This window comes from Schistocerca piceifrons, chromosome 3, assembly GCF_021461385.2.
Source record: "Schistocerca piceifrons isolate TAMUIC-IGC-003096 chromosome 3, iqSchPice1.1, whole genome shotgun sequence".
NCBI lineage: Eukaryota > Metazoa > Arthropoda > Insecta > Orthoptera > Acrididae > Schistocerca > Schistocerca piceifrons.
Genome location: NC_060140.1, coordinates 766,730,660 through 766,746,488, shown reverse-complemented (window position 1 = coordinate 766,746,488; position 15,829 = coordinate 766,730,660). Strand labels below are relative to the sequence as shown.

At 40.3% G+C, this 15,829-nt stretch overlaps 1 protein-coding gene across 1 annotated transcript in view; it reads left to right on the top strand.

Moving 5' to 3' along the window:
* The window catches only part of LOC124789039 (dipeptidase 1-like), a 169,110-nt gene that overhangs the window by 91,156 nt on the left and 62,125 nt on the right, over positions 1 to 15,829 (top strand). The window contains exon 5 of the mRNA XM_047256329.1: positions 14,867 to 14,936. Coding sequence (XP_047112285.1) covers positions 14,867 to 14,936 — 70 coding nt within the window. The remainder of the gene's footprint in view (positions 1 to 14,866; positions 14,937 to 15,829) is intronic.

The window sequence follows — 15,829 nt, the reverse complement described above, 5'->3', positions numbered from 1 at the left end:
TCTTGCGACCGTACATTCCTATAACCAACGCTCCTAGCAATCTGGCTGCTAGCAATTATGCACAGTGGCTACATTCCTGACAAATATTTCTGCAGTATCGCAGAAGGAACAGCCACATTCCCGTAGTCCTGTTACACGACCTCTTTCAAAGCATGTGAGATGTTGATAATAGCACGTTTGTCGCCTTAAACGTATTCTTGACTAACATAAGCTCACCACGTCTAGTCTCAAAGTCAGCTAACGCTTACGATCATAGTAGCGTGTATTTAAAGCAAACATGTTTTGAATTCAGAAAGTGGCCCAAGTAGCGCCAGTCTTATGCAACTAGTGTGAAATTTTAATATACATCATTTATGATATTTAGAATGTCCAACAACTACGTTCACATACATGCCCTTTCGACAAGGTACCGAGTCGGTCACGGCAGTACAAGAAAGAAGGAGATGAGAGAGAAGTGTGTTATGTAAATGCTGTTTAATCATTAAAAGTTACAGCACTCTTCTAAAAAGTTATAGAAATATATGATAAGATAGGCATATAGCTGTTAGCCCGTAAGCGCAACTTCCCATGGCTAAAATATTTCTAATACAGCACGATTTTTTGTCACAGGGATATAACAATGACATTTCTTTGACCCTGTTACCGTGAAGTAAACTGTAATACAACCATGGAGTTGCAGGGTTTCTGTGTGAAGCGTGGACTATTGCACCGAATTTATTCCGAAAATTACTGTTCCGCTAAAGGAAAACAACTGCAGTCGCGTATACTGCACAGCCTTAAGTTCCGCCTTTCACCTTCCACAGTCTCAAAAACTAAATTATTTAAAGACTATCTGGTCCCACCAATCGGTCGTTTACCCTGTCCATGCATACACTTTTCGTGCAAGCCACAACTAGCCTAACAATTTTGCACGCGACGAGTATGAAGAGACCACAGTGTCACCGTTCAAGCACTCATCATTCTTGCGGAACAATAGCGGCGCCTTGATTTCTAACGCATCCATCCACAGTACTTGTAGTCGCGCTATTTCTGATCTCCAGTAACTACCGCCAGATAGGTAAAATAAATTTCCTAAGGATGAAAACAGAAGTACACTGAAACTTCCTGGCAGATTAAAACTGCGTGCCGGACCGAGACCCGAACTCGGGACCTTTGCCTTTCGCGGGCAAGTTCCCTACCATCTGTGCTACCCAAGCACGATTCACGCCCCGTCCTCACAGCTTCACTACTGCCAGTATCTCGTCTCCAACCTTCCAGACTTTACATAATCTCTTCTGCTAACCTTGCAGAACTAGCACTCCTGAAAGAAAGGATATTGCGGAGATATGGCTTAGCCACAGCCTGGGGATGTTTCCAGAAGTACACTCTGTCGGTCTCAAAACAGAACTATATAATATTATTACTGGTATCACTATTTCAGGAAACTTACATTGATTACAGAAGTTACCAACAACTACATCTTCTCTTACAAATATTAGCATTAACGCGTGACAAATTGTGGTGTAGGCTACAGTTTGTGATACGAATGTATGAACAACATCTTCATCACATAGTCCACTCACTACACAAGTAATTTATACTTTGTACCATGCGTGTATCACAGTAAAACTTACACATATAGATATCACAGAACCACTTTCTCCGAATTGAAGTAGTTCCTGCAGTAGACCTGAAACTGCTTCATTATTCGCTTCACAACATGTAAGCGAACTAATTGGTAGTACGACACAACAGTAACTGTTGTAGGGTCTTCACCGTATTATTATTACTGAGATTATTATTACTAGTTGCAGTGGTCAGAAACGAAGCATTGGCAGCCTTAAGTCTTCAGTTTAGAAGTATGGACTCCAGCAATCAGGTTTTTTAAAAACAAGAATTGTAGGGCACACCATTTGACTTGGTTTATTTTATATGGGAGTGCGGGTGTGGGTGAAGCAAGAGTCGATAATTAGCACTGAGAATTGTTACATCATTTTGTAGAAAAGATTATTATAAAAATTCAGTACCAATTGTCTAATTGATTCATTAGTTAGGGGTTTAAGGGAATAACTATAAATACTACATTGAATTTACCAGTCATAATTTTTAAAATAAAAATGTTAAAAGAAAATACTGTTTTGTTCCAAAGTTCAGTTGTGCCTTATTACTGATGTTGTTGGGAACTGGGGCACAGATGAGGGGAGGGATGGTGGGGACAATGGGGGCGGGGGGGGGGGAGAGACGTAGTGTATCAGCCAATATCTGATTACGCTTTGGAGTAATGGTCTCATTAAGGTTGGGAACCACTGTAGTACGTCTGTGCTTACCCTTTTACTTGTATCTGAGAATAAATGAGACGTTTAAATCTGTCTGTTACGAGAAGATAATATTTTGAAATACGAGATCTTGTACTTTGGCCTCTGGTCTTTGTCACTTTTTACAAATTATGTCAACATTACCAGCGAAAACTGGCATTTGTGATGTATAGTTTTATCTCAAATATTCCCATATAAGTAAGTGCAAATACGATCCTTTATTGAAAGAATTTAGAATGTGTGGCTATGACCGCCTGAAACCTCAGTATGATGTGTACTAGTTATAATAAATCTGTGGGGTACGGGGGCTAGTTGATGATTTCATAACGTAAGTATGTATAAAGATTTCACATTTTGAGATAACTGCACTATCTTTACATTCATTAGTAAAACGATCTTCCTTCCTGTGGTGCTTAAATTTGTTTGGCACCTGAGCAGCACCTGAAGTAACGAATGTACCCCTTCTTTTTCTCTCTCTCCTTCCAGTAGTTTTTCATTCTATCCGTGTGTTGTTCCTTTCTTTTTTCACAGGGTGCTACTGTCTTTTTCTTCTGGAAACCCTTCAAACATTTTACGTTGCTCTAACTTTTCTGTATCTTTCATTTTCCCCCATTTACTTCCTTTACTTCCATTTCCCTAAGGTCTGCTTTACTTCGTCGATCCACTTCATTGCTGCTTTTGGGGTGTCGGTCAAGAAAATAAAGCACTAGTTTTGTTATTCTTGTTTTATCTTATCTTTGTTGGCATCCATGGCTACTACTCTTCTTTACTTCATGGTGTCTAACTTTTTATTATATTTTAATTTCCATTTGCCGTTGTCATACTTTGGTCCCATGATTTTTCCTGATTATTTTCTGTCCTTCTTTGCTATTTCACCTGATTGTCTAGTTGTATTTCAGGAAAGGTATTCCTCAACATGCCGACATTCTAGTTTAATGACAGTGTTGTAGTGCAGGCGTTTTGCATTTTTGTTTAAGGGTTCCTGGGTATCCAGGTTTCTTTATTAATTCAAAAGACACTTCCACGTTCACTGCCTTGCTAAGTTACGTACTTTGCCCAATGGCTGGTTGTATTTTTTCATTTACTATTTAAATTTTGTAACCTTTTTAATTCCTATGTTCAGTTTACATGTGTTTCGGTGACCCCTACGTATCTGTCATATACTCTATGTTTTTAAAAGCTATACTTAGGCATTGCTTTGAAGCTGTCTTGTGGAGGAGATTTATCTACATTGTTGCATCTTCTATAAATTCAGTTAATCTGACAAGCTCATCTGCAAAAGCCAAACAATGAAGTCTCAGAGTATTCCTCTTTCTCTATGTTATGCTTCTGTAATTTTTCTTTTCTTCCATTCGATAATTACATGTGCTAGTGTGTCATTGAATAGTAATCTGGAGAATCCATCTCCTTGTCTTACATCAGTTATGTTATCAAAAGCCTCTGTGGTTTCGTTTACAAATTTGAGTTGCGTTCACTATTCTGTATTTTGTGATTGCCAGTCATTTTTTTCAGCTCCAAACGTTTTTATGGTGTTGAATAGTCTTTCCCTGCCAGTCGAATCATATGCTTCCTGTTAGTTCACAAATGTAATGCAGGGTGTCCAAGAGATCTTGTGATAAACTATGAGAGGTTGTGGAGGGTGTCTTGAGGAACAAATCTATGAAATGAATCTGTGCGTGATGCGTCATTCAACTACGCTAAGGAGCGCTGAATTTACAGCTATCGGCGTCTCCTACTAAGACATTCCTTAGATGGCTAACATGACTATGTACGCTGACGGATAACAGGTGTTATATCTAGCAATGTTGTTCGCTATTCAGCGATGGCAACTAATTGCCACGTTTGCCACTGGAAAATATGGAGCTAGCTGGTACATAGAGACGCCTTGACTCCTGTCAATGCGATGCTCTAATGCCTTGGTGGGTGACAGTTTCAGACATAGGTTTCCATCAGCAGTTTGGCTTTTTCCTGTATACCGAGAAACATTAGAGATTTTAGAGGGTTTCAGGACAAAACTAAACTGTGGATCTCCAAAACCGTCACCCACCGAGGCAACAAAGCATCACGTTCATGAAAGATAAAACCTTTCTACGCAGCAGATAGCTCCACTTTCTCAATCGTAGCACACAATCCCGATCACTGATTAAGAAAGAACGTTGCTAGACATTCCACCTGCGTCAGCGTACAAAGCAACGTTTGCCGCCTATGGAGTCACCTAGTGGTTGGCACCGGCGCTCTGTAGCGTCATGGGATGACATTTCCTCATGCGGGTTTCTATCCACAGGTTGTTCCTCAGGACACACTCTACAACTCCACGAAGTCTATCGCAGCATTTCTGGGAGACCTTCCATAAGTTTCCTCATTCTTCCATAACTGATTAAAAATTTCGCATATAATACTTTTCCACACAAAATCAAATTTGTCTGAAATTTCTTTGGTACTCTTTCAATTGCTGATCCAGGTGCAGTACCAGCCGGTGTTGTAATATTTTTTAAATAATTTTTTGAGTCACCGGAAAGAGAGAACTTCCTTCTGTTGTTGGGGTTAGTCTCATCTTTTCTTTGGACTGGATGAATTATTCCTGTACTCCAATCATCGAGTATAGTTTCTGTTCCCAAGACTTTTTAAGTGACTGCATGTAGCTTCTTGACTGTTGAAACACCTGTAATTTACACATTCTAGCAGTTATTCAATCTTACCTAAGGACCCTTATCATTCGCCTACTCTACCTACATTTACAATGTTTCATTTCTGTATAAACATAATTATTTTGGGAATTTTACGAACTAATACGAAAGCGCTATCTTGGCATGCGGCAAGATGAGAATACTGATAAAACTTGAATAGATTTTTATTCACAGGAACCGTATGACAGTATATTAATTAACGAAACAGTGTCTTGTAATTCATATTTAATTCCATATAAAGGAAGGATTGTAAAGTTGAAAATTCATAAAACTATAGATCATTGCGTTTAATTCCCAAAATTCTCAGGCGATTTTTCCTTGCTCAAATTTTAAGTAGTTCACACTTTCTGGGATTTGCACCACTGTGTCCTTTCTGTTGGTGGAAGGTCAGCAGAGGTGTCCTCAGATGCGGGACATTATGTTGTATTGCCTTCGGAGATATTTGTGTGTTGCTCTAAACAGACCCAAAATCTGCGAGATTGGCGGTCCTTTACATAAGCTTAAAATTTAGCTCCGACTTAAACGTGACATGCTTATAATAGTTTCCACAACGAAACTTTGTCTAGAAACTTGGCACAAAATCCAAAAAGATTCCGGTCGTATATGAGACACAATCGATGCCTTCTTTGCGCGATAGCAATGGAAATACCATCGATGACGGTGCTGCTAAAGCAGGGTTACCAAGCAGAGCCTTTCAAAATTTCTTCACCAAAAGAGACAAAGTGAATCTTCCAGAATTCGAATCAAGGGCAGGTGCCAACATGAGTAACTTAGAATTATATACCCTCGGATCAGTGAAGCAACTTAAAACTCTTAATAAAATGAAATCTTCTGGTCCTGACTGTATACCAGTTAGGTTCCTTTAAGAGTATGCTGATACAATATGTCCATACTTAACAATCATACACAACTGCTCGCTAGATGAAAGATCTGTACCTTAAGACTGGAAAGTAACACAGGTCACACCAATATTTAAGAAAGGTAGTAGGAATAATCCGCTACATTACAGGCCCATGTCATTAGCGTCAATATGCAGTAGGATTTTGAAACATATATTGTGTTCGAACATAAAGAATAATCTCGAAGAGAACGGTCTGCTGACATATAGTCAAATCTGATTTAGAAAACATCGTTGTTGTGAAACACAACTAGCTCTTTAACCGCAGCAAGTGTTGAGTGCTACTGACAAGGGATTTCTAGTTGAGTCCGTGTTTCTAGATTTCGAGAAGACATTTGCCACTGCACCACACAAGAAGCTTCAAGTGAAATTGCGTTCTTATGGAATATTGTCTCAGTTATGTGACTGGAATCGTGATATCCTGTCTGAGAGGTAGCAGTTTGTAATAACTGACGGAAAGTTTGCAAATGATGCTGTTGTTTATCGTCTAATAAACTGATCAGAATATCAAAAAAAATTGCAGAACGATTTACAAAACATATCAGTATGGCACAAAAATTGGCACTTGCCGATAAATAATGAAAAGTGTGACGTCATCCATATGAGTGCTGAAAGGAATCCCTTAAACTCCGGTTACACGATAAATCAGTCAAATCTAAAGGCCGTAAATTCAACTACATACCTAGGAATACAATTACGAACAACTTAAACTGGAAGGAACACGTAGAAAATATTGTGGGGAGGCTAACCAAAAACTGCGTTTTATCGGCCGGACACTTACAAAATGTTACAGATCTATTAAGCCTAAACTACGCTTGTCCATCCTGTTTTAGAATACTGCTGTGCAGTGTGGGATCCTTACCGGATATAAGTAACGGAGTACATCGAACAAGTTCAAAGAAGGGCATCCATTTTTGTATTACCGCGAAATAGGTGAGAGAGTGTCACTGATATGATACAAGATTTGGGATGTACATCATTAAAACAAAGGCGTTTTTTGTTGCGGAGAGATCTTCTCACGAAATTCCAATCAATCACCAACTTTCTCCTCCGAAATCGAAACTACTTTGTACATGTCGACCTACAAATGGGGAAATGATCACCATGATAACATAAGGGAAATCAGTGCTCGTACGGAAAGATATATGTGTTCGTTCTCTACGCGCGCTATACGAGATTGGAATAAAAGAGAGTTGTGAAGGTGGTGCACGTAAATTGCAGAATACCCATGTAAATATATATGTAGATGTAGATTCTTCCGCGTGTCGTCGCCGCATTTGCATAAAATACAGTACGTGTCAATCCAGAGAGTTACGAATTTCTTCAGGTACTCCTGCATCATTACGGATCTACCGTATCAACAAGAGTACTGTATATTTAAATGCTGAGGTGTTACCGGACATAAAAATTCAGGTGCTGGTGCGGGTTCTTCTTTAACCTCTACTACTCTGAGATAGTACTGGAGCGTTAGACGTTGTCTTAGGCACTATTCGCGCCGAAATAGAGAGTCACGAATACCTGGCGGCGTGACGTAAGCAATTATCACTAAAGTGACGCTGCCAGAGAGACGCGGGAAGCTTCACCAGACGTAGTTATTGATGCACTGGATATTTTTTAAGTCGTAAATGTTGAGCAGCGAAGAACATACGTTTTACATTTGCTATAATGAAAGAAATGGTAACGTATCTAGAAAGTTTCGAGCATTTTTACAGAACGGCTCAAAACTGTTTCTATATTGTGTTACACATAGTGAAGGACAGCATTCAAAGAAAAGCGACGGAACTGGAATATTTTGATTATAATTCGGATTATTCATATAATTTTCATTTGGAAATAAGCATAAATGCTGCAGATATTTTGAGAGACAATCGAAATATTAGGACACTTTTCCAAAACTGATCATCCGTAAATATTTCAGTGCGGCAAACTTAAAGTTCCTCGGTGCGGGAGAGAGTTTACTATCGTGTCATAGAGATTTTATCCTTATAAAAGGACAAAATATCCTTTCACCCAGAAAATTTGATGCAAGTCATTGCCAACGCCAAAGACAATCGACTCAGTTGGTAGAGCCCTTTTACGAGAAAGAGAAAGAACCCGAGTCCGAGGCTCGGTCCAGCAAAGAATTCTAATCTGCCTGGAAGTTTCAATTCGAGACATACTGGGAAAATAAATGTGCCGCTAGATAAGATTTCTGTTTTCGATATCTTGTGTGATAAAATACCGCCAGTAAAACGTTCCAAGAAGAAAGGCTTACTTGACAGGTGACAGTAAAACCCAACTGAAAAACTGAATTTCTACGAGCAAGTATCAAATGAATGATAGATTTGCTGACTCTACGTGACCAACGTAACTGCAAGACTAGTAATGTTAAATGTTTCCGTATATTCTGCTGTTGCTTGTGCTGCTTCGTATTGAAATAAATGTTACGTGTTTTTGACTTGTGTGGTTGTACTTTCTACGGAACACAAAATGCTGTAGTTATATCAGCAGCAAACTCACATTTCACAATTATTGATCACTGAAGCACAAGCCATTTGTGCGACGGTACTGTTACTGAATGTTTCGTGAATGAAACTGCTGGTGGAGACAACAAAAATTGAGGTATACAGCGTATACAACTACCCCGGTTGATTTGCGACTGTGTATAAATTGTGTGAAAATAAAGCTTAATGCAATGTTAACTTAAAATATGACTTTAAAAGACGTCATAAACCGTATACAGAAGAGAAACATGAGCCAAAATTCACTTATCACGAGGTCATAGCATCGAGTGTAGCGCGTCGCTCCGTATCCTCCAAATGTATCACTTATACTCGGAACTGGAACGAGGTGTTGATCTCCTTCGACCAATTAAAAAATTTTCGTATATTAGCTGTATTTCGTACGCAGCAACCTATGACCTAAAACCCACAAAACGTAAATTGGCCAGCGACTATGTTCTTTATTAAAACTTTTGATAATTTTCCCTGTGGTTTAAACATACGCGAAGTATCACAATACTTATAGGGTATAAGGAATATAAACCAGTTGACTTTCAATCTGTGACGTTTGATAATAAGAGCGTGGAAAAATTAAAATTAAAGGAGACAGACTGCATAGCAATGAATGTGCGCGAATCCTAAAACAGTGCTTTCTAACTCTGTACACGAAAAGCAAAAGATTTAGTGAGATACTAGCTACAGCGACATATGTAGATTTGAATCTCTTACATAAAACAATTTCGAGGCACATCAGATGACCCTGAGTGTATGTAAACAACACCGCGCCATTTGAACGCTTCCAACAGGTGTCGCTTCGTTGCGCCACTCGTGAGTATAAACGAATATGGCGTGGATCACGAAGCGACACGCCACAGGGACGCCACCTTTGTGTGAATAACTTCATTTGTTAAGATGGAGGTTAACGAACGAAACGCTTATTGCAAGAAGAAAATGTACTTTTTTGTTGTTATTTTGTGTTATTAAAGTAATTATTATCAACATAATATTGTGTTACATGCAACCCTCTCATGAATATTGGACCTTGCCGTCGGTGGGATTACTTTCGGGCCACAGCGATACAGATTGCCATGCCATAGGTGAAACTGCAACGGAGGGGTACATGTGGAAAGGCGAGACAAGCGTGTGGTTCGTGAAGAGGGGCACCAGTAGTGCATTTCTGCGTGAATTAAGGCTTACATCGATAGCAAAGTGTGCCACTAGAGGGGTTGAAGAGAAGTATGCAAACAGCAGTACACAACACATTAGCATACCTAACACGGTACAGGAAACTCGTTGTCTCACATAACAGCATCCAGTCGTGGATAAGTGCAGGTCCTACAAAACATTTGTGACTACAGGAAACGATGATGTAGACGGACAGCGTCCACGCAGCTTTCTCTTCATAATACACAACAACGGCTGAATAAATTGAGATATAGTGACTGTGGTGTCCACGATTAATGCAGTTTGGCCTCGTGCTGATAAAACCGTCCTGGACGAAGCGGGCTGTATGAACAGGACTTGTCGTCTTAGAACACCCTATTACAATTAGGGAACAACCACTGTATCACGGTTTGGAATTTATCAGCCAAAACAGTCACGCAACCCTTAACAGTAACGCGACGTTACGGAGTACCCATGAGGCCGACGGAGTCCCACGGTATGGCTGCACAAATCATCACCGAACTCCCGCTTTACTTGACACTCCGCACGTAAACTCAGCCAGATGCTAGAAACACTGTAAAACAAGAGTTATGTGACAAAATGACATTCTTCACTGATCCGTAATTCACGTTTTATGGCTTAGGCACCACGTTTTCCTATCAACGGGATTCGTAGCACTGAGGAGTGGTTTCGCAATTCCAATTAACCGACGTTCCCTGGCATGTGGAAGACCTTTCTATTCGTTTTGATGCAGACAGGATCCGTGCGTGCAACTTTCAGTTCTCCAGTGATATCTGCAGATGTCATCCCCGTAAGTTTCGTCAAAATCCTCTTCAGCGAGCGGGTGTCACGATTACTCAACACAGGCTTCCTTCCGCGTTGTGACTTAGCGGATTACGCTTTTCCACTTTCACTGTATGTTGTACAACTGTTTGATACGGTGTCTCCCTAAACATCAATGCTTCGGCTCCCTTTCACTGGCACGAACAATTTTCCCACGTTGGAATTCACTTACCTACGACAAACGCACTCACTTATACACAGAACACTGTTCTGAGCACGACTGGCACTCGCAACATGTCGAGGACATTCGAAAGGTCGTTCATGGTCAAGTACACCAGAGTAGCCTTTAGGCGTCGCTGGAAATCGCATTTGTGTTCAACCATGCATTTCTCGCGGTAGTTCCAAATGTTCAAATGCTGATGAAATCGTGAGGGATAAAACTGCTGAGGTAATCGGTCCCTAGACTTAAAGACTACTTTACACTAACTTAAACTAACTTATACTAAGTACAACACACACACACCCATGCCCGAGGGAGGACTTGAACCTCCGGCGGGAGGGGCCGTGCAATCCGTGGCAAGACGCCTCTGACCGCGCGGCCGGTAGTTCCATGTTATTGTCTCAAACAACTGACCAATATGAAATTAGAGCCCTATCACAAGACTATGTTTCATAGTGAAGTCACAGGCGGCTCACAACCATATCTTCGCAGTCACCAACTTTCTCCTTAAAGTGTGAAAATATTTTTGTTGGCTTCTCCCTACAGTGGGAGAAATGATCGTCATAATAAAATAGGAGAAATCAGAAATCGCCCGGAAAAAATTAAGTGTTGGTTTTTCCCACACGCTGTTCAAGAGTGAAACAGTAATTAAGTAATTTGAAGGCTGTTCGACGAACCATCTGCCAGACACTCGACTGTGAATTGCGGAGTAATCTTGTACATTTAGTTGTAAAAGTAGATGATGTAAATGGTTCGTCTGCAGGCCTATTTTCACCGGAACGTTTTCGCTTTTATTATATAATTGTGTCAGATTTCTCTGTTAATCCTGTCCCTAGTTGTGCGTCAAAAGATGTTTTCAGCCACGCCGCTACAAGTCTTAATTAATGAAATGAGCTACAACAGGAAAGATAAACGACGCAAGATGTGATTCATATTTCTAAAGTGCATCGAAACTAGAAACTCTTGCGCATAGTGACATCATTTCAATGTTCTTGAGTAATTATATAGTCGTCTTTCCGGGAGGTATACTAAAGAAACTCCTGCTTGTTACGTAATATGAATCAATCTTATTAAATGTACACTAATTATCGTTCTAGCTACGTGGTATAATGTGAATATTTCGAGCTGTGTCTATGAACTCAATAAGGCCCGCATACTTTCTTCTCACAAAACTATATGTTAGTTTGCACGTAGAATGATACTTCCTAAGGAAACAAACCTCTATATGGCATATATATCAACAAACATCCTTCAAACAAATTTAAACAATCAGACGAATTTCAGCATTCGCGTACGCTAAAACGCAGTGTTTGTCGGAACGAGAAGCAGCAGGAATTTTAGCACGAGATATAAATAAAATATCAGATGTCGAAGTGCGACACTATTCACTCTACACTTGCAAATTCTTTAAAGTAATATAGCCATTACCCCACACATATATGAAAAACTTGGTAATTATCAGAATGAATAACCACTACAAATATCTCTACCCAATACAAGTAAATTATCAAAAATTGTCAGATTTCAAAAGCCAAAGGGGAAATGAAGCAACTTAAAAGTGACCAGACACATACAGACAACCGAGAACCAGACATCTACATAAAGCTCAGACACACACACATACACACAGACAGACACACACACAGAAATACAGTCTTTGACTCTAGGAATTCGGAAGTACGTCTCATAGTTGGGAGTACTTCATCACATAGACGAGTTACTATGGAGGGAGAACGTGTGTTAACTTTTCATCCTGTAGTAAAAATGGTGTCCATTGTTATAGACAGGATGTCAGCTTTACTTGCTTTATAGAAGGAGCACATGTAGAACAATGTTTACCGACACAGAAAATAATGAAGCGCGTATTGAGCAAAAGGTGCGTAAGTCAAAACTGTAACTTACAGGGTGTTTCAAAATTGACCGGTGTATTTGAAACGGCAATAAAAACTAAACGAGCAGCGATAGAAATACACCGTTTGTTGCAATATGATTGGGACTACAGTCATTTTGAGGCAGACAAACTTTCGAAATTACAGTAGTTACAATTTTCAACAACAGATGGCGCTGCGATCTGGGAAATTCTATAGTACGATATTTTCCACATATCCACCATGCGTAGCAATAATATGGCGTAGTCTCTGAATGAAATTACACGAAACCTTTGACAACGTGTCTGGCGGAATGGCTTCACATGCAGATGAGATGTACAGCTTCAGCTGTTCAATTGTTTCAGGTTTCTGGCGGTACACCTGGTCTTTCAAGTGTCCCCACAGAAAGAAGTCACAGGGGTTCATGTCTGGCGAATAGGGAGGCCAATCCACGCCGCCTCCTGTATGTTTCGGATAGCCCAAAGCAGTCACACGATCATCGAAATATTCATTCAGGAAATTAAAGACGTCGGCCGTGCGATGTGGCCGGGCACCATCTTGCATAAACCAAGAGGTGTTCGCAGTGTCGTCTAAGGCAGTTTGTACCGCCACAAATTCACGAAGAATGTCCAGATAGCGTGATGCAGTAATCGTTTCGGATCTGAAAAATGGGCCAATGATTCCTTTGGAAGAAATGGCGGCCCAGACCAGTACTTTTTGAGGATGCAGGGACGATGGGACTGCAACATGGGGCTTTTCGGTTCCCCATATGCGCCAGTTCTGTTTATTGACGAAGCCGTCCAGGTAAAAATAAGCTTCGTCAGTAAACCAAATGCTGCCCATATGCATATCGCCGTCATCAATCCTGCGCACTATATCGTTAGCGAATGTCTCTCGTGCAGCAATGGTAGCGGCGCTGAGGGGTTGCCACGTTTGAATTTTGTATGGATAGAGGTGTAAACTCTGGCGCATGAGACGATACGTGGACATTGGCGTCATTTGGACCGCAGCTGCAACACGGCGAACGGAAACCAGAGGCCGCTGTTGGATAACCTGCTGCACTAGCTGCGCATTGCCCTCTGTGGTTGCCGTACGCGGTCGCCCTACCTTTCCACCACGTTCATCCGTCACATTCCCAGTCCGTTGAAATTTTTCAAACATATCCTTTATTGTATCGCTTTTCGGTCCTTTGGTTACATTAAACCTCCGTTGAAAACTTCGTCTTGTTGCAACAACACTGTGTTCTAGGCGGTGGAATTCCAACACCAGACAAATCCTCTGTTCTAAGGAATAAACCATGATGTCTACAGCACACTTGCACGTTGTGAACAGCACACGCTTACAGCAGAAAGACGACGTACAGAATAGCGCACCCACATACTGTGTTGTCGTCTATATCTTTCACATCACTTGCAGCGCCATCTGTTGTTGAAAATTGTAACTACTGTAATTTCGAAAGTTTGTCCGCCTGAAAATGTACTGTTGTCCCAAGCATATTGCAACAAACGGTGTATTTCTATCGCTGCTCGTTTAGTTTTTATTGCCGTTTCAAATATACCGGTCAATTTTGAAACACCCTGTAAATGTGAATTATTAGAAAACGTGAGTAGAAAGTACTCATTACAAAGCAAAATGCTTATGAATTTCAGACCACTGGTGATAGCTTAATAAAAAGAAGCGAAACGATCCACGCAAAATCAATATTTTATTTATTGACTTGCATCCGGCCGGCGTGGCCGAACAGTTGTAGGCGCTTCAGTCTGGAACCGTGCGACCGCAACGGTCGCAGGTTCGAATCCTGCCTCGAGCATGGATGTGTGTGATATCCTTAAGTTAGTTAGGTTTAAGTAATTCTAAGTCTAGGGGACTGATGACCTCAGAAGTTAAGTCCCATAGTGCTCTGAGCCATTTTTTTTATTGACTTGCGGACAGGCGGTCCTAATGCACAACTCATTAATATAATACCCTCGCCCAAGATATCTTTCGTATTAAAAGTAGCCTATGTTTTCGGACAGGCCATGAAAAAAATACTTAAAATTTTAGCAATAACAGCCCAACTACTTCGTATTTAGTTTCGGCCTGAAAAGTACTAGAATCCCTTAACTAACATTATAAATATGCCTTTAATACTTGGTATTTAGTTGGAGTATAGATCAGAAGATGATGAACATGTTTTGGTGCTCGTGATACACATGTTGACAAAAACATATTTTAGTACGTCAGTTTGAAGATAGTATACTAATAATGCTGATTTAGTTAATTGTTGTGATTGGTTACATGCTTAAGGGACTTGATTGAAAACATGACGTTTTAGTAGTGAAGTTGCATTTAGTATTACGTATGGTTCCACTACATAACAATGGATACTTGTTACTTAATTACATATCTTTGATAGCAAAACTGTGTATGAACGACTATGAAACATTTCGTCAACATAATACGATGACTAATTTCGGCAACTCTTTGTTGCAGGGCAGACTCGTCCTCCGTTGACCACGAAGCCAAGTTTCCTGAGCACGGCGGACTCACTCAGTTTGGAAAGGTAATTACGAGAAACAGCTTAACAGGCGAACAATACATGCAAAGTTGCGTCGATGTGTATATCATAGCGTTGTTGGATGATCCAGGCGAGCGGCGTTAAGGTGCTCGGGCAAAGTTTTAATGGAATTCTAAATGGCGGGCCCGCCGTCTATTACGGGGCTCCCTGGGAGCGCGGTCTCAGCCTTACTACCACCTCGAGTTCAACTAATGGTCGGCGAATGGCAAATGCCGTTCAAGATATATATTGCATTCTTGTGGACCGTTTACTGCATTTTTATATCACTTACCGAAATGAGGTAACCGTAAAAAGGAAAGGAGAGTATTCGGCCGATTTCGTTATGTCCCAGAACATTATTTGAAAGTCTCACGGTGGCTTAGGGGAATTTCGTAATTGACCATAAATTCTAACCTATACCAAAAGAAATGTCGGGTCCGTTATTCCTTTGAAGATTTTTATCAGTTCCTCTCGGTATCTTATAAGTACGTTAATCGTCTGAAATTTCCATCTATGAAGGTACAATCAATAAAAAATTAAATTGCAAGAACGGGCAAGATTAGTCGAAAATATCACATATAAAATAAATTTACGGAGAAAAGGTATAACTATTTTGTAAATCATAAGCTCTTGAGGCTATGCCGCATTTGAAACAAAAATATAAATTTACCTTTGTAACTTCAGTGTTTTTCAACGAGGTAATTGTGGCGATCGTTCATCTTTTACTACCGGATCACGTTATGAAATCGAATGCCTAGAAAATTTGTAATTTAGCTGCTGAACCCTAGTTGTAACTAAACATGGTAAGCATTTTTAAATAATAAACTATTTCTAGAATGAATTTTCTCTTTGCTGCGGAATATGGCCTTCCAGGCAGATTAAAATTTTATGGCGTGCCG